Source organism: Lissotriton vulgaris, chromosome 3_2 (genome assembly GCF_964263255.1).
Source record: "Lissotriton vulgaris chromosome 3_2, aLisVul1.2, whole genome shotgun sequence".
NCBI lineage: Eukaryota > Metazoa > Chordata > Amphibia > Caudata > Salamandridae > Lissotriton > Lissotriton vulgaris.
In genome coordinates this window covers 161,246,510-161,271,004 of record NC_141690.1, presented here as the reverse complement: position 1 = coordinate 161,271,004, position 24,495 = coordinate 161,246,510, and the positions used below count along the sequence as shown (strand labels likewise).

The window sequence follows — 24,495 nt, the reverse complement described above, 5'->3', positions numbered from 1 at the left end:
CAGTATGTTCAGCCAGAGAGCACTGCTCGTATCTTCATACACAAAGTGAAACATCTATTAGCAAACAATTCCTCTAAACAATATGTCAGACCTATTGGCTGTGCCAATGCTTGTTCACAATAAGGTTAAAAAAAATTAATATAATTAAAGAGGACTATAACTACCATCTGAAATGTGTAAAAATAAACAAAAAATGCAAAACTATGTTATCTACTACTGTCACAATATATTAACTACTTACTGCTAGGGAACCAATTTCACTATCACCACCGTGGACTGTGGCAAATGTGGTTTAATAACCTCAGAACATTGTAATGTGGAGAAATGAATAGCCTATTTTGCTGGAATGAACGGTTCAGAAACAGTTTTACCTCATGGTCATTTTGAGTACAGAGAAAACATTTTTGCGTCATGATAAGGAATACAAAATTAGAACTTCTGATCAATTTGTTCTCACCTTTTAGTGCCTAAGGACAAATATAGATGGCTAATGGTTTCCAATATCTGGCTCTCGAATAGTTTATCAGACATTTTTCTGACCAAGTATAATTGGTATTTGTTGTATATAATGCATTGAGCTTCATCAACTGCTATAGTTCTGCAGAACTGGCACAATAACTGAAGAGCTTGGAGTTGTTCTAGGAAAACAAAGGGTAAGCTTGAGTGAAAGGGTATAAGAGTTATTGCCTAGGCATTGCAATGCAGATTTTCACACAAATGCATTCAACTTGGGTTTCCTTGCATGTGTCTGTAAAATGTTTTATCTGGAAAATAATCAAAGTAACCCAAATCATCCATTTCAAGTAAACAAGCATATTGTTACAACGTTTGATTAACATTCTTGTATTAACATCAGTAAACTAAAACAATTATATTTCTTAAATCTTATCTCTTCTGATCGTGCGGCCTTATTGGTGTTCACAAGATGGAACCCTGACCTATGTTAACATGTAGTGAGGCGGGCTTATAACAGGGTCACTCACAACTGAGCAAGTCTTTGTGCCAGAAAACCTGAACTATCAGATGCACCCTTAAAGGGAATTTAAGTAGACAAAAAATCTGCTCTATGTCATTTTTTATAGACAAAGACACTACAACAATCCTTATTAGTAAGCATGCCATCCAAGGGTAAAATAACATAATATATAACGTGTGTGTATCGAATAAAGGACAAATTGTATTCTTAATGTTATTACCAGTAAAATCATGTTTACTTGTCTTGAAACGCACCATTGTCCAGCCCATTTTGTTAACATAAAATTGTAACTTTTGATCAGATTTCATTTGGACTAGCCTCACAACTAGATATGCCCCTTGCGCATCTGGAATCTATGAACTACATTTTATACACTCATTTAGCCACCTCCTTGATCTTTGACAAACGTCATCACTGTGCTGCATGAAGCTATAGGGAACTCAGGCATAAGAGCATCACTGAGGTGAAGCCATGTTGAGCGCGCTGTAAGCCTTAAGGGAACAGGGCAAGACTCGCTGTTTTAAGATCTCATTACATCTTTAGCTGCCTGGAAGACACTTCTTACCAATACTTTAAAAAGTACATGTAAAAAGTAGCGAAAGTGGCCCATTTCAGCAATTCTTTTTCATAGGTTTTTGATTGTTTGCCATTGTGTGGACGGGATGTCCATCAAGGTAGCAGCATTTCATGGATTGTTAGATTACTCCATTTGTATTCTCATTGATAATTAGTTAGATTGCATAAGCAACATGACTTGCTGCTTGTAAATCAATGTATATCCTTTGCCGTATTTACTTTACTAACAAGATGGCTTTTTGGGGGTTTACGACTTTTCTCGTTAGGAAGAGTGTGCTCATTGTACTTATGTCATGCTAAGGCTATTTACTAATGACCCCTGCAAGTTCATTTGTTTAATTTTGGTGTCTTAATAACATCTTTCTTGTTCACCAAATAAAGACGTGCACACTCATAAGCTTTCTTACAGATGCACCAAAAATACTGGTCCATTGTTACAAGTATCTACTATGTAATATTTTGAGGTTCATGCCTTTTACACTCAAAACTAACCTTGCAAACCCCCATGTTGTAACTCTTTTAAAAAAAAAACACAACCTATTCTTTCAGGGTACCACCCACTTCTGCTAATGCAGTCTGTTTAACAATAGAGCCCTACTCCAGGCTTCCATATTGTAGTAGCCCAAAATCTTGCTGCATTATGATATTGTCTTTCTAGGACAGCTGCAATCAGCGCAGAGAAAGTTGTCCAACAATTACCAAAGACTTACTCTAATAAAAAACTGCCCTATTTGCTTTGCCACTGCATGTTTGAGAAAAGCAAAAACAATACCATTGCTAGTTATTTACTCTATGTCTCGTTCTGGCTAGTTTCTCCTCTTATGTATATATTTTGAATGAAACCCTTAGCAATTTCAATATTATAATTTCTTCACAAGCACTGTGGTCAAAACATTTTTGCGTTAACGCTTATGATCGCAACGTACAGCGATAACTTAATCACCAGAGTCCTTTTTAAAATACTATTTTGATAAGGAAGATCAAGTTTAATCCTGCTGAGCTGTTTATGTGAATTTATTCAAGATTCATGTAACAACCTCAGCCAGTAATCTCCTTCAACCACTCCCTTTACTCTGCCTCTTTAACTCCCCACAGTCTGAATCGCAACATTCTTCGAATCCCAAGAGCAAGACATTTTACCATGCACAGACTAAAGAAAATATTGCACTGATTCTTCAAGTTCATAGCTTAACACTGTTAATACAGTGTATTCAACAAAGGGGCCCTACTCCAAGCTTTCATACTGTTGTAGCCCATAAGGCTCAGTATGGTATTGTAATTATAGAAAAGTGAGGTGTAGCACACACAAAGTTGCCCAACTATTTCCAAATAGTTACCCTAACAAAATAACATGCCTATTAATGTTGCCATTGCATGATTAAGAAAAGCAAGACCTAAAGGCTTTCCTAATAAGTCTACCTTACTGATCTCTGGCTCTCAGTTGCTTCTCCTGTTATGTATTTCTTCTGTATGAAGCACTTGGTCATTCTGATACAATAACTTCTTTCAGAATTACTGTGGCTAAATCATTTCGAATTCTGCATAGACTTAATGGGGACTAACATTAATATATTTAGTTTCACACTTAAATCATTGTACAAAATTGGATTAATATTTGGGTGGGTGACTACACGCCTCAAGGAGTAATCACAGCCCTTGTCAGAGTGAACCATCTTAGTCACTAAATAAACCTGAGCTCAACACCCTGATAGCTATGGCACAGAGCAGAAAGGCTTAACTTGGTGCAATGTGTAAAGTATTTATGTGGTACCAAAACAGCAATAAAGTCAAAATGCAACACAATGAAAATCCCAAATCAAATTAGAAAAACAGGAAAATGTAATGAACAAAATGACACCAAAGTGGCAAAAACCAATAAGGGAAATGGTAGCTATATATAAATCCAGCAGACCTGTCAAGCAGGATTTGACATTTGAGCATGATTTGACACTGTAATATCAAAAAAGTCCCACCCTGCACATTCTGTCAGGTTCAGAAGAGTAATCTCTGCCCATTCAGGTCAGCCTATTGTTTGCACCTGGAAAGCAGATCTCACCTTTTTCACACCTGTATAAATGCTAACTTGGCTTTCAGAAGTGGGAGAGCAAATGCACATTTAGCCTCCAGGAGCTGCAAACAGGGACATGCAACTTTCTAAAATTAACTTTTCCTTAATATTTATTAAACATCCGACTTCACCATTGATTTGGATATTGAATAACATTGTTGTTTAATTATTTTTCTAGTTAGGCCCATCCCTGAGATCTGTATTCTGGTTTCTACATATGACAGCTAGACCTGCCACAGAGAGAACTAGCTTTTGGGTACTGGCCACTCTAAATACATGTTAACATTGCATTTCTAGAAGTCCTACTCTTAAATACCATGCACCCTGCTTTGTGGGAGGCAAGGTCTAAATAGAGGTGACTTATTCATATTTAAAAAGGAGGTTTTGACCTGTCAAAGAGGTTTATTTTGACAGGTGGAATTCATTTTTTAACTACTGCAGTCAGGCTACAAAGGTAGGCCTGAAACCATGTTTGCACTGCTGTTGCAGTGGATGGCACAACAGGTGCTGCAGTACACTGGTGGCATTCAACTTACAGGCCGTTGGTACACTGTGCACTACATACTAGTGACTTATACGGAAGTTAAATTTACCAATTAAGAGTAGGCCAATTGGACAATATTCAAAGGGGGTCCAAAAGGCACTGTCTTCCTGTTACCAGAATTAAAGTGCACAGAGTTCCAAAGCTAGAAAAAATATAGGTTCCAGCAAAAACTTGAGGTGGCCACACAGAAAAGTTGGATTTCTCCTGCAATCTTCTAATATAAAACAGCATAACCATTAACCATCATACCATACAACTGCATTATATCAAATGGCACTTGTAATTTAGCGGAAGGGATATGCATCACGTTTGTGACAGAGTAGTCCATCTCCCAAACTGTAAATCAGGCCCTACGTAAGAAGGTAGAGTCTTTGACCAGGCTGAACCTGGTTGGTGTATCCAACGCACAATGCATTATGGTCAGCCTCAAATTGCGACTTGGATCCAGTCTTCCGCAGCCATTGACTACCATTGGTGCTGTGTACGTTTTGCCACTATTTCCCCTTAAATCTTAAAAATTTCATGTCTCCGGTTCCCTCTATTTGTAATCTTGTCATTTTAGTATAATGTTATTTACTAAATTTCACTTTATATTTCAAATCCAGTTTAGGGTTTCATTTGCTCTGCATGTTCACTTTATTACTGCTTGGTACTGCATACGGAGTAAAGCATTAACAGCAATAAGGGTGTGGTGGTACCTAAGTATTGACTGTGTTGTTTTACTGTAGACAATTTACAAGCAAAATAAAAGAGATTACCTTTGTTCCTGATGATTCATCCTGAATTCAAAATACACTGACCAAAATTATTATAAATTATAATTTCAAAATTACAGAAATGTTCATACAAAATAAACATGGAATATGAAAGTGTGCAAATTGAATGTTATTGTTTGAAAGACACTTGTTTAAAACAGATGAATAAAACTACTTCACTAAAGAAAACATGAAAGCTTTTGCACCTATGGCCATCCATGAGTAAGAACACAGTCACCTCCAACTGTTTGGATTGTTTTACAATCCATGTGAAAGGGTAGAAGTTGAGTCTAGTGAAAAAGGTTGAAAAACAATAACTTACCTATTTAAGAAAGTAGTTAAATAGTTTGAGTTCATAAATTATTGCAGATAAATTGAGTTTGATGGTGTTCTATTCTCCACCTTCATGGCATCAGTAATTGTATTAGATTTTCTGCAAACCAGATGCTGGAACTTGCTGCAATAGCATGTGCAGAGTTAAATCCAAGAGACAAATCTACTTGTGGAATTTCTGGGGGGCGCTAGAGGGCGGGTTAGCAAAATGGCCATACAGTAGTGAGGGCCCTGCAGTCCGGGAAATCTAAACAACACAATCCTGCACCTAAAGAGGTTTTAGAGGTCTGAAAGAACATCTAAATCGCAGGAGACAAAGTGTTGAGGTGGAAAGAGCTGCTAAATACAGCAGGCAACAGCGGAACTGCCCCCACTGCAGAGCTTGGATGCTGATGGAAGAGGAGGGGAGCACGGTTGCGGCCTTTGAGACGTGAGTGGTGAGTGGCAGCAGGAGAAAATACCTGAGCCTGTGATGAACTCCAGACTGTGGAAGCAGCAGAGGACAAGACAGTGATCATGGCCCGACTGCAGTGGTCGCCAAAAGCCGCCAAGGCAGAGCTGACCGGAGGCCGGAGGCTGGCGGAGGAATTAGCTGGAGCACCAGACATTAGTAACGGGCCTAATTTGGACATTAGCGAGTGCTGACTACTTCTTCATAACCAGAATACTTCACCCTGGTATAATGTGGTGGCTGGGGATGAGAGCGATTGAGCTCTGGTTGTATAATCAGGTTAAAATCCCCTCCTCAGATAGAATGCGTGGAGCCTATGCTTATGATCACCCCCACCCCCCCCCACAGAGTGGTGAAGAATGATTCATCTAGAGGCATAGCAGTTCACTAATGTGACTGACTGTGATGCCCGCCTCCCCCATGCCACACTGTACCTCTTATCTTATCTTATCTTATCTTAACAAGGTTTTATAAAGCGCTCGTACACCCGAGGGTTTCATGGTGCTGACCGACAGGACTAAGACTGCAACTTGAGAGGCTTGAAAGAGGGTTAGGCCAGAGTCTGAACGAGCAGCCAGGTTTTAAGATGCCTTCTAAACAGAAGAAGAGTGGTACAGGAGCGAATTTCCAGGGGGAAGGAATTCCATAATTTGGAAGCAAGGGTAGCGAACCTACACCCTCCCTTACGTTGGAACTTGTAGCGAGGGACAGTCTGGAGGATGTGCGAGGCAGAGCGTAAGCTACGTGTGGGGATGTACCTGGGCAAGGTACCTCTGGCGGGTCATTTATAGCTCCCGCTGCTACGTATGATGTGTCCTTCTTAATAAGGTAGGCAGTCCCTCTCGAATACGAGGAGTACAATCAAAAAAATACCTGTGTGATGCCCATCTCGCAGAGAATGTGGGACTGGTTGTAGAGGCCATGTGCGTTTCTTGCAGCACCGCTATGTGTAGGTGGTGACTATCCAAGTAGGGCAGGAGGTGTCTTCTCTTGCGCAGGTCCCCAATCCTCGGATGTTCCATGTCACGAAATTCAGGCCCGTCTGCTGCCCACTACCTTCCATGTATGTTCGAACTACTAAGGAATGATGTCTCTATGCCTTTCCAGGGGCTGGTGTTGCCTTGGTCTGGGTGTACACCTCCAATTACGTTCTGAGCTGCTCTATGTTTGATTTGCCATCTGCTAGCCCCCCTGCCCCCACCCACATCGGCTTCCCCAACATGCTGTGCACTACCCCACATCCTGCCCTTGCCCTCTAAGGGTCCAACATGCCCTTATAATGAACAAACATCGAATTATTACAAAATATAGGTTACTCTGAACTACGTCCAGAGTTGGCACATGTTCTGAAGGATCTGTAGGAAAGTCCGGAGTGACAAAACCAAACCAATCCAATCATGCATTTATAAAGCCCGCTACATACCCGTGATGGTCTCAAGGCGCGGTGGTGGGGATGGGGGGGAGTGCTGCTACTGATCGAAGAGCCAGGTCTTGAAAGAAAGAACTCAATAAGGAGGGAAATGTCAACATTGAAATAAGGAGATAAAAACACAAATAACAGAAAAAAATGTCTTAGAAGGAGCAGTCCAATTGCTCGGTGCACCTGGAGTGTTCCCTTTTGGTTAGGGGCGCTGCCTCTTTGTTTACATTTGTGCTTTAGCTCATCGTTTTCTCCTCAGTCTGTTGGTGGTCTTTGCCTTAAAAGCCCTTGGACAGTTATTTTTTGGTAATTCACTGCATGCAACCTTTAGTGGGCGTCTTGAAGTGGCACCGCCTGGGTTGCGCCATTTCTGAACTTTGCGTGAATATTCCTATTTTCCGCTTGATTACACTACTCCACTTCCGATCTTGATGGGGGCATCACTGCTTTCGGTTAGTGAGTTTCCACAACTGTGCGGGCCTCTGGGCAATGTTTTAATGAATTCCATAACTTGTTGTGGAGATGTGTAAAAATGTTGTTGTCCTGATGTGTGATCCGTAGTCCGGCAGAGTAAAGCATAGCATAGGTGATATTAGCCTGTTGCAATGTTTTCTTAGCTGGTAGGAACATTTTCCTAGCTTCTTGAACCGCTAAAGTGAAGTTGTGGCACTCAAACGTCAGTGGCTGTTGAACGCGGGGGAGAGGGGGGTACCATAATTTATTCTGTAGCCGAGATAGGAACAAGAAGAGCCCACGCCAACCGCTGCACCAGAATGCCAGGAATGCCTAGACATAGGATTCCACATTCCAGTGCATGCGGCAAGGCGAGCACGAGAAGAAGCATGAGTAAGCACGAGGATACAACGCATCCTCCTTTCTAGAAAAGAAAAGAATTTACAATAACATAAAATTCATACAGGCAAAACAATGAATGAAATTACATAACAGTTTGATGAAAGAAAATCATTTACCAACATTGTAGTCTTTGAGCCAAACAGGAGGTTTCCTCAGACGGGGAATACTAATATTGCGGGAGGGAATGGGAACTGGCAGATGTGGATGAGAGGTAGCAGGAAGGTGAAATGAATTGGAAGAAGAAAAAGAGGTCCCTGATTGGTTAGGAGAAAAGGAACAACTAAGGAGAGACGGAACTTTGACAACCTTGGAGAGGCTCCAAACATTGCCGTCTGACAATTCCACAACTTGTCTACCCACTCTAACAACTAACAACGGGTCAGAGAAATGTGATACACCAGATCTAAAAAAAACAGACTTTCTCACACGTACCCAATCACCAACCTTGCATGGATTGCTTGAATTAGCAGACACCACAGGAGCATTGCGTCTAATAAATTTACCATCGACAAGATCCCGCATCCAGGGCTGGCTTAAGTTACACACACCCTTCCTCCCCCGCATTTTTTCAAAAGGGGACAAATCACCATCGGACTTTGGAGTATTCCTATAACTCCACAAGAGTTTCCTAACAGCATCGTAGCAATTCTCACCGTTGCACACAGCAAGTTGCAGACCTTCTTTGAGCACCCTAATCCATCTCTCAACCATGCCGTTGCCTTGAGGATAATAGACAGAAGAGCGTTTGTGCAAAATGCCATGGTTGCAACAAAAGGACTTCATCTCTGCAGAGGTGAACTGTGTGCCATTATCGGAAAGGATGGAAGTAGGGAAACCTTCTTTTTCAAAAATTGAATTGAGAAAATCGATAACTACCCTAGAAGATACATGGGGAACAAATTTCACTTCAGGCCAACTGGAGAACTGGTCTATCAAAACATTGGCATAGACTGGACTATGACCTAAAGACATCGGACCAGCAATGTCTATAGAAACGCATTCCCATGGTTTTGATGGTCTCGAGATAGAATCATGTTGATATTTAACAGGTTTTGCGATTTATCACTCACACAAAATTCAATACAAAATCTTACTTTTTTCTCAATTAACTTGTCGTCACCAGGCCACCAAAATTCACTCCTTATTCTTCTTTTCATACTGGACATGCCCGGGTGACCCTCATGAGCCATGTCTAATACGGTGTCCCTTAAGCTGTGTGGTACAACTAAAAGTAAACCTCTCAACAGAGTTTCCCCCTGGATGGAAAGTTCTTGAGAAACCTGAAAGTAAGGCAAAATACTAGGGGATAAACTGTTCTTGGAAGGCCAACCATTTTTAACAAAAGACACAACATCCAAGTAATCACGATCATTACTACAAGCCAAAACCCAATCATCTTCACGGATGCACCCATTGGACACTTCACAAATTGACACCACTTTGTCAGGATCATCATCAGCAGCAACATGATTATCATCTTCTACAGGTAACCTAGAAAGAAAGTCAGCAAGGACATTCTTTGCACCGGGAATATACTCAACAGAGAAATGAAAATCCTGTAACTTATACTGCCATCTTGCAATTCTGGAAGTGGCTTTGCCACATCCTTTGGTCGTAAAAAGATCTACAAGGGGACGATGGTCAGAGCGTACAACAAAATCTGTACCGTATACATATCTGCGAAAGTACTCAATTCCCCACCAGCAAGCCAACGTTTCTTTTTTCAAGAGTGGAATATTTTGTTTCAGCACCACGTAACAGTCTCGATGCAAAAGCAATTGTGACAAAACCGCTGTTTTGCTTCTGCATCAGAACCGCACCAATGCCAACGTTGCTTGCATCCGTGACAATAAATGATTTACAATTGGTGTCAAACGGGGATAAGGCAGGAGCAGAAACAATGCATTTCTTAATAAAATTAAATTGACTTTTGCAATTGTCATCCCAAATAAATTGTTGTTGGTTTTTCATCAACTTACGTAAGTGAGAAGTTTTATCAGAAAAGGAAGGGATGAACTTGGCATAATACTCGGCAAAACCGAGAAAGGATCTGAGTTGATCCTTGTTGACTGGTTCGGGAGCATTTTCAATTGCCTTAACTAAACTCAATTTGGGAGAGATGCCCTCTTTGCTGATGGAATGGCCAGATAATCTACTGAATTTTTTCCAAATTTGCACTTTTCCTTGGTGAGGGTAAGACCATTGTCTTGTAAGATGGACAGGACTTTAAACAAAATTTCAGAATGTTCACATTCGTCTTTGCCGAAAACTAATATGTCGTCCTGAAAATATAACACATTAGAAACATTTTTAAACATGTTGTGCATTACTCCCTGAAACACTGAGGACGCGGACACTAAGCCAAAAGGCATCCTTTTATATCTGTATGCACCCTCAGTGGTTATAAACGATGTCAGATGCTTACTATCATCATGAAGAGCTATCTGATGATATGCGTTAGATAAATCCAATGTGGTGAAGATAGATGCATCCTTAAGTTTAGAGAACATCTCTCCAATATTGGGTAGAGGATGCCTATCAACCCACACATTGGAATTTAAATTGCGCATATCCACACAAAGACGAATTTTCCCATTGGGTTTGTTGGCAACGACTACAGGCGAAAGTCACTCAGAGGATTCAATTTCCTCGATTACATCTAAGTCGCATAATCTCTGAAGTTCTTTTTTAAAAGATTCTCGTAAGGCTAAAGGGATGTTGCGTACTTTGTGTACCTTGGGAACAGCATTATGTTTAAGAATGATTTTGTGTTTAAAATTTTTAAGCAAACCCAAACTAGGGGAAAAGACCTGCGGAAAAATAGTTTCCCATTTGTTGTCAGAAGACACATCAACTGAATTGATAAAATCAGAATATCCCAAAACCTGATCAGGATGATTAGGATCAAGTTTCATCATCAATTCTCTTTGTTGTGGCCAACCTAATAAGCATGACCCATCTTTGGCAACATATACTTTAGCATGTATTGACTTACCCTTAAACGATAAAGTGGAGGGAAAGTACCCAAATACCTCAATGGGTTTTTTACCATATCCCCTTAGTTTTATGTCAGAGGGAAATAAGGATATGACATCCGGGAATTCTTTTAACAACACATCATCACCAATTAACGTGTACTTTGCACCAGAGTCTGCCATGACTTTTATAGATTTGGATCCAATTTGAAGCATACAGAAAGGTGAGTCTTTTTTTTTCTTCTCCAACTTCATAGATGGTGCAAATATCATCGTATACAACGTCATCAATGTCCACCGGTTGAACCTCAGAGAATCTGGGGCGTCTAGAATCAGAAGAAAAGTTCTTGCGACTTTTGCACATTCTGGCGAAGTGACCTCTAGATTTACAGTAGTTGCAGAATTGTCCGATAGCGGGACATCTCTTATCCGTTGCAACGTGGCCTGGAAAGCCACATTTGAAACAAACCACATCTTTTCTGAAACCTTGATGTGAGGAAGAAGGAAACATAGGTTTGTTGGAAGTAGATTCAGTTGGGTTTTTCTTGACATTTTGAACTACAGAAGCATTGGATTTTTCCAAAAAGGATTCTTTTGGTTTTTTATCGGACAATTCTTTGATGCCCAACTTCATATCTTCAAATCGGTGCGCAATGCCAAGTGCCTTTGAAAGTGATAAATCCTTTGCATCGAGTAATTTCTCTTGGAGTTTTACATCAGAAACGTTATGCACAAGCTGGTCTCTTACCATTTGATCATGGAACTGTTGATAGTTGCACTTGGCAGCCAAGATTCTTAAATCCTTGACAAAAGAATCAATGGGTTCAATGGGAAGTTGTTGTCTGCTGAGAAACTTGTGACGTGCTACAACTTCGTTGACTTTTTTGATAAACTGTTTATCTAGTTGCATGATAGCATTTTCATAAACATCAGTTTCTTCTTCAGAGGAATTGTCTAAAGCCAGGGGAGGTAGATGAGAAAGAATTTGTCTTCCTTCAGCACCAAGAGAATGCTTGAGAATAGCGAGTTTGCGTTTGTCTGTATAATTTTCTCCACCAATGGCTTCTAGGTAAGCTTCAAAACCTTCGCGCCATTGCTTCCACTCTAATGGAGGTTCGCCTCGACTTGCAAGAAATGGTGGTGGCGCATTAAAACTTTCCATTGTGAAAGTGCTTTCAGAGATAAAATAAAGACATAATTAGTCTTGAAAATAGTCTTAATTAGAACAAAAACCCAACAAGAGAAAAGAATCACTAAAGAATAATAGTGGTTCTTTAATGAGAAAAGAAGCTTTGTGATGTCATAAAGAAAAGATATCTGCAAAAGTAAAGTTTGCCAGTGCTGACGCTGCCTTTATGATGTAATGTAGAACGTGGAGCACGAAATTTGCTTGTGCTGACGCTGCTTTTGTGACGTTTATGATGACGTTGCCTCTGTGGTGTAAACAAAGGAGAGGAACGCGAGCTCATGCGCATGCGTTCGTTTGCTCGAGAAGAGAGTTCTTAGCGCGAGATGATGCGCATGCGCTGATTCAAATAGCAGCGAAAATGAAGAAAAATGAAGAAAAAGGATACGAGTCTCACCGCTTTAGCAGGAAGCGCGGGATTTTCAGGATGGACCAGATTCAGAGATGAAAGGAACTTGGAGCAGCACGTTGTGAGGATTGCGCAGGAGGTTTCTGCAACGGTAATCTTGTCCGGAAGTTCCGGGGCTGTAGGCTCTGCAAATAGGTGGGTTCGATCTCCGATGTCGCCAGTGAAGTATTCTGGTTATGAAGAAGTAGTCAGCACAGCGTATGGTGATTAATGGTAATTTATTCTGTAGCCGAGATAGGAACAAGAAGAGCCCACGCCAACCGCTGCAACAGAATGCCAGGAATGCCTAGACATAGGATTCCACATTCCAGTGCATGCGGCGAGGCGAGGCGAGCACGAGAAGAAGCATGAGTAAGCACGAGGATAAAACACAGGGCTCAATGCCAACTGCTTTTGGAAAAACACAGTCTAATTGACGCATGATGGGTCGCCCACCAGACACACAGGGAAGGGACACATCACTCCACTGTGCACTCCAGCTGGTCGTGGCTAGACTTTTGGCTGGTATCCAGGGGAATGGCGGCATGGATAACATGCACACAGCACCTAGCGTGAGCATACTCAGACCATTCCCCCGGTGTAAATGCAGATGACCCCCGGGAAATCCCTTCAATTACATATCCTGGCGTCTCCATACACGAGCGTTGCTAGATGTCCCCTTCAGGACTGAACTAGGGCAGGAATTGGAGGACTTCCTTAAGCGTAACATAGAATCGGTGCCCTCACGGGGCAGCAGTATGGGAAGCACTGAAAGTGACTGTACAAAACGTATGTATATCCAAGGCAGGGGGGGTATTAAAAGACATCAGGCGCACTATATGAAAATTGGAGGAACGTCTTCATGACCCGGAGGACGAACTTCACACTACCAACGATGGGAAAATACGGGCAAGAATAAGAAAAACACTCACTGAGTACCAAAACACGGCTGGGAGGGAAAGCCTCTTTCGCGGAAAATACTACAGGGCTGTCGTGTCCCCTGACCCAAATCATGACAGGACACGGTTGGAGGTAGGCAGTAGCTTTATTCTTGTTCCTTCAGTACAGCCTCAGTCACATACGTCTTGCCTTGTCAGTGGTCCTAGTCTAAGTCCCTTTCCTGCCGCTGACCGGAACTAGTGTCCAGTGTCAGCCTCATCCCCCACTCATGGTCCTGGGTCCTAGTGCCCACCACTCTGGGCACGACATCTCCCCCTTTGTTGTAAACAAACAATTTTGGTTGGCATTGCCTCTCGTCACTGACTAGTGGGAGAGGGAGATATAAGTAGAGAGGGAGATAGAGAGAGAGATAGAGAGGTAGATAGAGAGTGGAGAGAGAGAGAGAGAGAGAGAGAGAGAGAGAGAGAGAGAGAGAGAAATAAGAGAGATTCTCATGCTGGGCATATCCCCATTACATCTCTTCGATCAGTCTCTTTGGCCTCCTGCAGTCTCTCCTCGGCCTTGTTTCTCCTACTTCCATTCCTGTGTCTTCGTCTCGTCCCGCCTCTGCTGTTATCGTTGCGGGCTCTTCTTCTTCTTCGACCTTCACTTCCTTGAAGTGTGAACTGTTTCTCGTGATGTGGTAACGCCCCGCTGACGCTGTTATCATTGGCCCTTTCACTCCGGTCACTGTCAGCGGGTGTTTTGAGAACGGGCTATCTGACTTCCTCATCTGTCTTTGTCTCACCACAACTGTGTCACCTTCTTGTAGCATTGTTGGAGTGGCGTGCCTTCTTGCGTCGGCATATGCCTTCATTTTCGCCTTAGCTTCCTTGTCCTTCACAGCTATGTCATTTTGCTCCCTTCTTGGTGCCTCTTCCATTTGCGGTATCCTCGTTCTGCTTAAACGGCCTAGCACGAGCTCGGCAGGGCACCGCCCTGTGGAACTGTGAGGGGTGTTTCTGTAGTCCCTCAGTATCTGGCACAATGCTTGCCCAATTTATATTTGTGTTAGGTTTGCTCTTTGTACTGCTTTCTTGATGGTCCCCATGAATCTTTCCGCCATCCCGTTTGCCTGTGGCCACAGAGGTGTTACTTTCCGGTGACGGATTTCTAGGTAGTCCATGAATTTTCTGAAGTCTTCTCCTGAGAACGGGGCCCCATTGTCAGTCTTTAGAATCTGTGGGGAGCCCTATGCTGCAAAAACTTCATCCATGATCGGCAACGTTGAATTTGCTGACGTTGATGCCACTTTCCTCACAATGGGGAATCTGGAGAACTCGTCTATGATCATCAGCAAGTAACTTCCCGTTTCCAGGGGGCCATAGATATCGGCTGCCAGCTCGGTCCACACTGCCTTCGGTAGTTCCGACAACTGGTTGTCCTGTCACTTGGCAGACATGGCAGTGTGTGATTGCAGCTTCGACCATGCTGTCAAGTCCCGGGAACCACACTTTTTCCCTGAGCATCTTCTTTGTCGCGACCATGCCTCTGTGTGATTCGTGGGCCAGGTCCACTGTCTATCTTCTCAGGGCCCTGGGCATCACTATTCCCCCTCATTATCACGCCATTTTTTGTCTCTGAGAGCTCTTCATGGACTTTCTTTAACGCCATCACTTCCTCTTTGATCACTCCTTCTTCCATGATGCTGTTGTTGTTGACATGCCTCCACCTTTGTTGCCTTGTCACCTTCTTGATTGCTTGCATGGTGGGATCCTGATTCGTTTCATGTTCAAGATCTTCCATCTTTATCGATGCCGGAGTGTTGTGCTTCAGTATGAAGTTTAAGTATTCTTCTGCCATTGATGTTGCTTCCGGTGTGCTCGGTAGAGGGTGTCTTGACATGTAGTCCGCCGGGTTGTGCTCTTTTCCTGGTTTGTGTAAGATCTTGAAGTTGCAATCCATTAATCTTATTCCCCACCATTCTATTCGGGGCGGTATCTTTGCGTTGGGATTCCCGTAGATGGTCACCAGTGCCTGGTGATCTGGTATTATCGTGAAGGGCTTCCCATATATGAACATGTGGAAATGCTCACATGCCCATACTACCGCTAGACTCTCTTTTTCGGGTGCGAGTATGCTTTTTCGATGTCTGACAGACTCTTACTCTCGTAGGCCACAACACATCCTGGTGACTCCTTGCCTGGCCTGTGTTGAGCCAGAATGGCACCCAGACCTACTGGGCTGGCATCCACTGTCAGTTCGGTGCACAGCATCGGATCAAAGTAGGCAAGGTGATCTACTGCTGTCACTGCGTGCCTGATTGCTTCAAATGTTTTCCCGCATTCTTCCGTCCATGTGAAAGTCTGGCCCTTCTTGTTATCTCTCTTAGTGGTGTACTCACCGTGGAAAAGTCTTTTATGTACCTTGCACAGTAGCTGGCAAGGCCAAGAAATTACCGCACTTCTGCGACATCGCATGGGTGATTTGTTTTTTCTAGAGTGTTCACTTTGCTGCGGTCTGGTCTCATTCCTTTCCTCCAGAAGATGTGCCCGAAGAACACCAGTTCATCTTGCCCCAGCTCACACTTGTCCTCATTCAACGTCAGGCCTGCCTGTTCTAGGTGTGAGCATACCTCTCGCAGTGCTTTGTCGTGCTCTTCATCCGATTTTCCGAACACCAGAATGTCATCGCTGTAGTTCAGACTGTTTTTTACTGGCCTTATTATTTGTCTGATGGTCTCTTGGAATATCTCAGCGGCCGATGATATCTCGAAACTCAAACGTTTGTAGCGGAAAAGACCTAGATGGGCGGAAAACGTCGTGATATATCTGAACTGCGGGTCTAGCTCCAGTTGGTGGTATCCCTTGCATAGGTCTAGTTTGGAGAAACGCCTTGTACTTGTTAAGCAGCTGATCATATCATCGAGGTGAGGTCCGGGGTGTCTTTCGCGTTCAATTGCTGTGTTTGGTATTCTCATGTCAACACAGATGTGAATCTTAGACGTGTTCTTTTTTGGCACTGCCACTATTGGTGACACCCACGGTGTCGGTCCCTCTGCTGGATCTATGATGTCTTGCTTCAGGAGCGCATCTATCTCCTCTTCTACCTGTGGTTGCAAATGAATTGGTACTCGCCGGTGATGTTGTGCTACTGGCTTCACTTCTTCGTTGATGTGCAGCGTGATCTGCCGTCCCTTTAATTTCCCCAGTCCTTGTAGTATCTTGGGATACTCCTGCAGGATTGTTTTCTTCTCCGATATGTTGTATGTCATTTCAAAAAGGCCCATGACTTGCACAGTGACATTACTCAACATGCACAGTGCTGGGATGTCTCCTTTCAGTACATGTAGTTCTTCTCTCAGCGTTTGGCCTTTGTATCTCAGGTTTTCTCTGAATTTTCCCGTGTTCATCACTGGCCTTCTGGATCCCCACGTGAACACTTCGACTTTTGATGGCTTCAGCACTGGCTTCATTTCCATTTTCTCATATTCCGACACACACATGATGTTGCATGTCGCTCCGCTGTCTAGCACAAACCTTGTTTTGTGTAGCCCTACCTCTATGGTCACGGTCTGTTTTCTTGATGCTGTCTTTGTTCACCAGATGTACGCTTTCCTTGGTTGCGCCCTCATTAGTGGGCGTGTCACCATTGTCGGACATGAGGTATAGTCGTTTTACTTTCTCCTCGACTTCATCTTCTCCCGATTCGGCCGATGAACTTCTGTTTGTCGCTTCTACGTGTCTGACGTGCCTGCTTGTTGTCACTCTCTGTTTTCCTGATCTTCCCCTTTCACTTCGGAACTGTAGTCCCAGGCAGGCGCTGGCAAAGTGACCGCTCCTATTTCCCTTCCTGCAGGTCTGATTCATAGCCGGGCATGCTCCTTTGTGTGAAAACTCAAGGCCACATCTGTAGCAGGTCGATTCATGTTGTTTTCTTGCTGCTTGTTCATTCTGACCTTTTTTCCACCCGCTGCGATTGTTTTCCGTCATGCGGTGCGCCTGTTCCACTCGCCGTTCCTTTCCTCGCTCCATTTGCTTTGCCTGTACTGTTGCCCTTGCTTCAGCTCTTGCTAGTGACAGTATATTTTCCAGTGATGTGAGTTCCTTTAGGATTCGTGTCCTGAAGTCTGTGTCACGACATCCTTCAATGATACGCAGGCGAATCGCTTGTTCATTATCAAACTTGTCAAATTCGCAGTCTATCACTAGCTTGCGCAATCTCGTCGCAAACTCATCCAGTGATTCGTCTGTGTTTGGAATGCTATTGCGAACGTGCACCTCTCAACGTCAATGTTTCTCTGGGGGTCAAATGTGCTTGATAGACACTTTATTAGCCCTTTGTATGTCGCCATCTCTTCTGCCGGAGGCGTTACTAGTAGGTCATCTATGTAATCGCCAACTAGATTCAGGAATAGATCCATTTGCTTGGCTTCTATTACATCAGTTGCTCGCATGTACCGCTCAAATTTTCTCATCCATTTTTCCCATCTGATCCCTACTTGCGGTTCCGATAAATTGAATGGGAGTGGTCTGCGATATTGGGCGCTTTGTTTTTCACTTCTTTGTTCCGTCATTTTTCTCTGCTTTTGTTTGTGCTTACTTCTTGACTTTTTCCTTTTGTGTTTGTCTGGTGTGTTGTTTTCATTTGTTCTGTGCTCTTTCTCTTGAACTTCTTTCAGTAGTGCTCCTTTTTGTCACCCTTTCTATTTGTTTCTTTTATCAGTGTTCTTTTCGACACCTTTTCCTTTTAATCCTCCTTTTTGTTTTTCTTTTATGTGCTTTCTTTCTTTTCTTTTTGTTTTCACTTGTTCTGTGCTTATTCTTGTTGCTGTCCTTTTATCAGTGCTCTTTCCGGCACCTTATAGCTCCCTTTTCCTTTGTTTCTGACTATTCTCGCGTTTTTCCTGACTTTAAAATGGCCACCGCTGCTCTAGACGCTCCGATTTGTCCTTTTTGCCTGTCTTTAAGATGGCTGCCGAAATCTCGTGGGATTTCGGGGCCAATCTCGGCGATGCCTGACTTCAAAATGGCCACCCCTCTATTCTCGGCGCTGATTGGCTCTACTTGCCTGGCCCCAAAATGGTTTCTCTCGTTCTCGCGAGAGTTCGCCACTTCTTGAACTCGAGCGCGCGCTTCACCGAAGTTCCTTACCGGTGCAGCTTCACTCGATTCAGCGTTGATTTCTTCACTGGGGCAATATCTTGGTGCCGCGATTTCTTATTTTTTGGTCCCTGGGTCGTTGGGTCGTGAATCAGGGTGGGCTCCTGGTCACGATCTTTTCCTCTTCCAGACACGCTTGAAAATCCTTTCCTTCGTCGCCAGAAGTCGTGTCCCCTGACCCAAATCAGGACAGGACACGGTTGAAGGTAGGCAGTGGCTTTATTCTTGTTTCTTCAGTACAGCCTAAGTCACGTCTTGCGTCGTCAGTGGTACTAGTCTAAGTCCCTTTCCTGCCGCTGACCAGAACTAGTGTCCAGTGTCAGCCTCATCCCCCACTCATGGTCATGGGTCCTAGTGCCCCATGAGCTATGGGAAGGGGGAGAGGCTGGGAAAAGCGCTGGCAGAATTGACACGCACACCCCGATGTTCTAACTATATTATGGAAGTCCGAGATGCAGAAGGGAAACCCCAGAAAGACGCAGAGGCAATACTGCAGGCCTTCTAGAAATATTACTCTTTGTTATACTCCACTCGAAGATCTACTCCAATAGATGCAGATTCCTACCAAGATGCAGTAGAATTAGGATGATTGAGTGACATGCAACGGGAGTTGCTCGCAGCTGTGTTTGAGGAAGATGAGTTCAGAGCTGGCATCATACAAATGGGGTCAGGCAAGGCTGCAGGTCCAGACTGGCTACCGGACGAGTTCTACAAAGCAGATATAGATATAATGGTTCCCTTTCTAAAGTAACTACTATATGAGAAGGACTGCAGCTGGGAATCCCGCCACACACCGTGCGCGAGGCCCCCATTATCTCCCTCCCGAAACCAGGCAAGCCAACTGATTGTACCGAGTCATATCAGCCCCTATCTTGAATGAATTGTGATGTGAAAATACTTGCCAAACTGTTGGATGGCCTGGTGCTCCTGGATCAGGCTGGCTTCATCCTGGGCAGAGCCACCTCGCACAATTTGGGCACGCTGTTCTCCATTATTCACGACATAGATCCGGAGCTTAGTGCCGTGGCAGTATTCCTTTATGCTACAAAAGCTTTTGACTCCCTGAAATGGGACTACTTGATAACGGTGCTGAGAAGCATGGGCGTGGGTGTGCTTATTATACCATAAACCGATGGCGAAGCTGCTTATTAACGGCGCACAGTCCCCCACATTTTGCATAACTCGAGGCACTAGGCAGGGATGCCTACAGTCTCCCGTTCTTTTTGCCCTTGGGTGGAACCGTTTACAGCTATCCTTCGGCAACAACCATAGGGAATATGCGCTGAGGTACCCATCCAGACATATACTAGTGCCACTCTATGCAGATGACATCACGTTATATCTTAGGGAACTCCAGATTAGCCTCAATGATATACTCGGTGAATTCATTAGATTTGGCTTTCTTTCACGAATAACAAATCAAATCACAAATCCTCCCTCTTACCCCAAACAACCCCTGCTTCTGCCAGTATAGCCACTGAAGTGGTGTGAAACAGACCTAAATTAACTAGGCATAGTCATCACCAGGAATAAGGAGGAATTACCGAGAGCCAATTATGGCAGGGTGTTGGAATCCTTAACAGGCTCTATTACCAGATATATTGCAATGCCTCTGTCCCTGGCCAAGCGCGTAGCACTGATGAAAATGGTGATCCTACCTCGATTGTTGTATCTGTTCATAAACATTCCATACACCCAGGGACACCAGTTCTTCAAGAGCTTGAGAAGTCAGCTGATATGACTTCCCGGGAGGGGTAAACAACCCAGAATCAAGTCGGATACTCTCACAAAGCCCTTTTCTAAAGGGGGATTTGAAGCACCAGATCCAGAGCTATATTATTTAAGCGCACAAGCACACTACGCAATATATTGGTATAATCCCCCTCCCTCCATGCCGCACCTTGTGGTGGAACAGGGGTACATGGCACCTATACCACTTACCGACTTTCTCAGAGTTGACCAAAAGGAGGCTCGACGTGGGGACCCCACAATCACGTGTACGAACAAAGCCTGGAAAAGCATTGTGAAGAAGCTACGAACACCTAAGGAGTATTCACCGGAGCTGCCATTAGAATACCAACATAATCTTCCAGTAACTCACGAAGCGGTGTACCGTCATATGTTGCACCGACATAACCTGCGCACATGGGGATGCACTGTATGTAGAGGGGAGGTTCAGACACATGAAAGAATTCTTTGGGGAACACACTCCCTCGCCTATTGAGATCTTTATGTACATATGGCTAAGCCACCCCAGACTTCCCATAGGAACCACCTGCACTAACCCCACTGCACAACAGGCTTCAGGTCAACTGCCCTTCTCACGCGGTATCAAGACTCTACAGAAGTATCCTTAGATCGCAAACGGAAAACCAATAAAGATGCCAGAAAGGGTTGGGAAATGGAGCTAGGTAATCCGCTATAAGACATGCAGTGGCCATACTGCTGTCAGCAGACCAAAATGATAACGTCTAGTAGCAGATTACGGATCAGTCATATTAAGTTTCTACACAGGATGTACTGTTCCCTAGCATGGCTATATTGGTATAATCTAAAAGTGACAACTGTGACAGATGCAAGCGGGATGGGATTTCTTCCATCATCTGGCCTGGACATGCAGCACTATCTGGAAGTACTGGGAGGTGGTGGGAGAGGCCCTATCCAAGATAGTGGAAACACATATAAGCCTCACCCCACTTAATGGGCTACTAGGGTATACAGAAACAGTGGAAATAACAATCAGGCGATTTGTGGCACTCGAGTTACTCATGGTAAAACGCAGAGTAGAGTGAAGTTGGGAGAGGGGAAGAGCCCCTACGTTTATGGAATGCTTACAGGATCTGGTATATTGCCAGGAACAGCTTACCACATATGCTGAATTAATACCACTGAGTTCCAGACCTCGGAACATAAGGGATCCCCTCAAGACATACCTCCTGCAAACCCTATAGGCAACTAGACAATTGGCGAGACACCACCCCCCCCCCCCCCCCACACACACACATACAAGATAGCAGGAGAAGAATGCCAACACAGTCCCTCAGGAGGGACTCTATCACAGGCACCGGAAAACCCTAGAACAGAAATACAATACCCGGGTGTATGACTCTGATGTAGAATAAATGAAATGCAGAGATGACATATACAGATTTATACTGATCTAGAAATATGAAATACATTTTTCTTGCCTACTAGCTTGCTGTTAATTATGAAAATGCAAATAAAAATAATAAAAAAATAAAAAATTAAATAAAAATCTACAGGTGGAATTTCTGACAATCCCCAATATTCAAGATTGCATTTTTATAAGTATGATAGGCCCGATGCACATGTACTTCTAGTGAGGAGGTACGGCATCAGTAGAAGTACATGACCCACCCTGTATGGAGGACTGTTTTTGTGACATTTCCACCAGGTTTCTGTTAAAAGGATTTGATTCAACAAATTTAAAAGAGATTGTGGTACACTTGTGGAGTTAGTAAGGTGGATTCTCATTGATTAGTGATACTCAAAATAAGAAGTTATTCCAGTCCTGGCAGAATTATTGTATCCATATTTTCTTTGATGATTTTCTATTTCTGCTTCCCTTAAATTACACTAACCAATCAGAACCTCCAGTATTGGATCAGATGTTCTTAATAGCTTCAGTTTTTTTTACAGTCATACCTTTAATGTTACATGTCAATGGTTATTGCTTCTGGTACTGAGCTAGCACATTCCCAACACCAAATTAGTACATCTCATATCAATACACAGATCATAACATTTTATATGACACATGCTTCACAACACCATGAAAACTGAAGTACACTCCTTGTGTGCTTTCTATCAGTGAACAACAGATACACAAGACACATTAAGTACGTAATGGAAGAGAATGAATTATATTAATATTAGAACAAAATTGAGCATACAACGTCCAGAAAAATATATTATGCACTATTAACAAAACTAAACAAGAAAACTGCTTACTTTCAAAGTTGTTTGCTTCGATTGCGACCAACAAGGCCCACTCATAGTAAAGTCTTCCCTTTTCTTTGTAGCTCCCATTAATGTAGTAATGACCCAGCAGAAGTAGGACTTGGATAAAGTCAATACTGGACTTCTTGTCCTGAAGTCTACAAAACATCATCGTGGATTTTATTAGGTAGAGTTCAGCCAGACTGTAGGCATGTGAATGAAGGCACAAAATCCCAATGTTTGCCAGAACAACAGCCTGGTTAGACCTCTGACCCATCTCTTCTGAAATGTGGCGAGCTTTGTAGTAATGCACAGCAGCCTGCTTGGTCTCATGAATTTTTCTAAGCGCTATGGCACTTAGATTGTAGATCACCCCTGACTGTTGGGAAGTGCCGCTCTCACACTCCAAAAGTTCATTGAAAATATCCAGTGCCATGTTGGTTTGTCCATCAAGAATATACAACCAACCAAGTGAAACTAAAGAGTTCCTCACTTCTTTTGGGTCGCTGAAGGCTACTGTGTCAAATGCCTTTCTCATACACATGATGGCTTTCTTGTGTTCTTTGTGCCATGCATACAGTTCTGATAAACTGGCACAGAGGATGGCAGAGAGTTCTTTCTCCTCTTCAGTGCTCACTAATGAAAGGGCTCGCCTGAGGTAGGGTGCAATTTGTGTTGGGTAAATCTGACCAGTTTTTTTCAGCCCATAGAGTTTTGAAGCATTTTTAAGGATGCACTCAACACTTTTCATGTGACCCATGAATGTAGTAGATCTGTGAGAAGCAGCTTTTACACAGCTCAGTGCAAGGTGGGGTAAGTATTTGTGTGTGTAAACATCACTAAGTTTGTAATAACAATTCACAGATAAAATCATGTTGTTGGAATGAAAGGAATTGTTCAATGTCTGCAATCTTTCTAGGAATGGCAATGCCTCCTCATACTGTTTCAAATGTGTGTACAGTTTTACCAACAGAAAGCAGGCCCTGGCTTCAGAATTTTGATCTTGACTCAAGACAGCCTTTTTTAGGGCATACTTCAGTAAGACGGATTCAGTTTTCGAACTGCAAATGCAGTTTGGGATCACCATGAGCAGTGAAGCCACCTTCTCAAAAATTGGCAAGTATTTTTCTCTGTAACTCTGTTTCAAGTAGATATCAGTAAGATTTGCGTAGAGAGCAACCACCAGAAATATGTCACTAAACTCTCCTTTAATGACGGCTAAAGCTTCTTCCAAATATACACGTGCTTGTGAAAATTTGAGCTTTTTTGTGCATAGCCTTCCCAGTATGAAGCATATTCTTATTAGGGCCCAATTCATGTTTGCCTTCTTGGCTGCCTCCCTGACTGTGCTGAGATATCGGACAACCTCTTCTTCGTCAGAAAAGCCATGAAATGTGTTTTTTAAGAATGAGTAAGATAAATCATAGAGGTCCTTAAAGCATGGTTGGTATGCTTTACAGTTTAAGAACAGCAGTAAAGACTGTAGGCTCTCTGGTCCACTACTGAGCTCTTGGTTTATGCAGAAGCATGTCATCTCTGTTTCTTTGCCCGGTGATCCAGCTTTATTGACTGACCATTTAGAATCGTCCTCCACTTGGGTCTCTGTTATTTTGGAATGGATCTGACCATGAATACTCTTCCAGGTTTCCTTCAGAGTCTCCTTCCTTTTAACTGTATTACATATATCTGCAAAAAAGAAAACATGAACAATATTCCTTCTAAGCAGCTTGTTAATAATGCCTGAATGCAATGCCTGTGCTCATTCATACTGGGCAACCTAACACATTCCAAGTAGGCATAAGGTGGATTTATACCACTCCTACCTCCAAGAAGGTTCTCAAAAAATTCCTCCTCTGTCTGTAAGACTTTACAGGGAGAGCCTATATTTTCAGCACGTGACATTCCACTGACACCTCTTGGATTGTCTTGATCAGCTGCAACATTGGACCCATGATTTCCATAACATT

At 43.1% G+C, this 24,495-nt stretch overlaps 1 protein-coding gene across 2 annotated transcripts in view; it reads right to left on the bottom strand.

The window, feature by feature from the left end:
- Positions 1 to 24,495, bottom strand: part of SH3TC1 (SH3 domain and tetratricopeptide repeats 1) — a 368,620-nt gene that overhangs the window by 82,561 nt on the left and 261,564 nt on the right. For both annotated transcript variants that reach the window (XM_086964135.1, XM_086964136.1), the window contains exons 12-13: positions 22,541 to 24,214; positions 458 to 638 (exon numbers count right to left, since the gene is read on the bottom strand). In XM_086964135.1, coding sequence (XP_086820261.1) covers positions 458 to 638; positions 22,541 to 24,214 — 1,855 coding nt within the window. The remainder of the gene's footprint in view (positions 1 to 457; positions 639 to 22,540; positions 24,215 to 24,495) is intronic.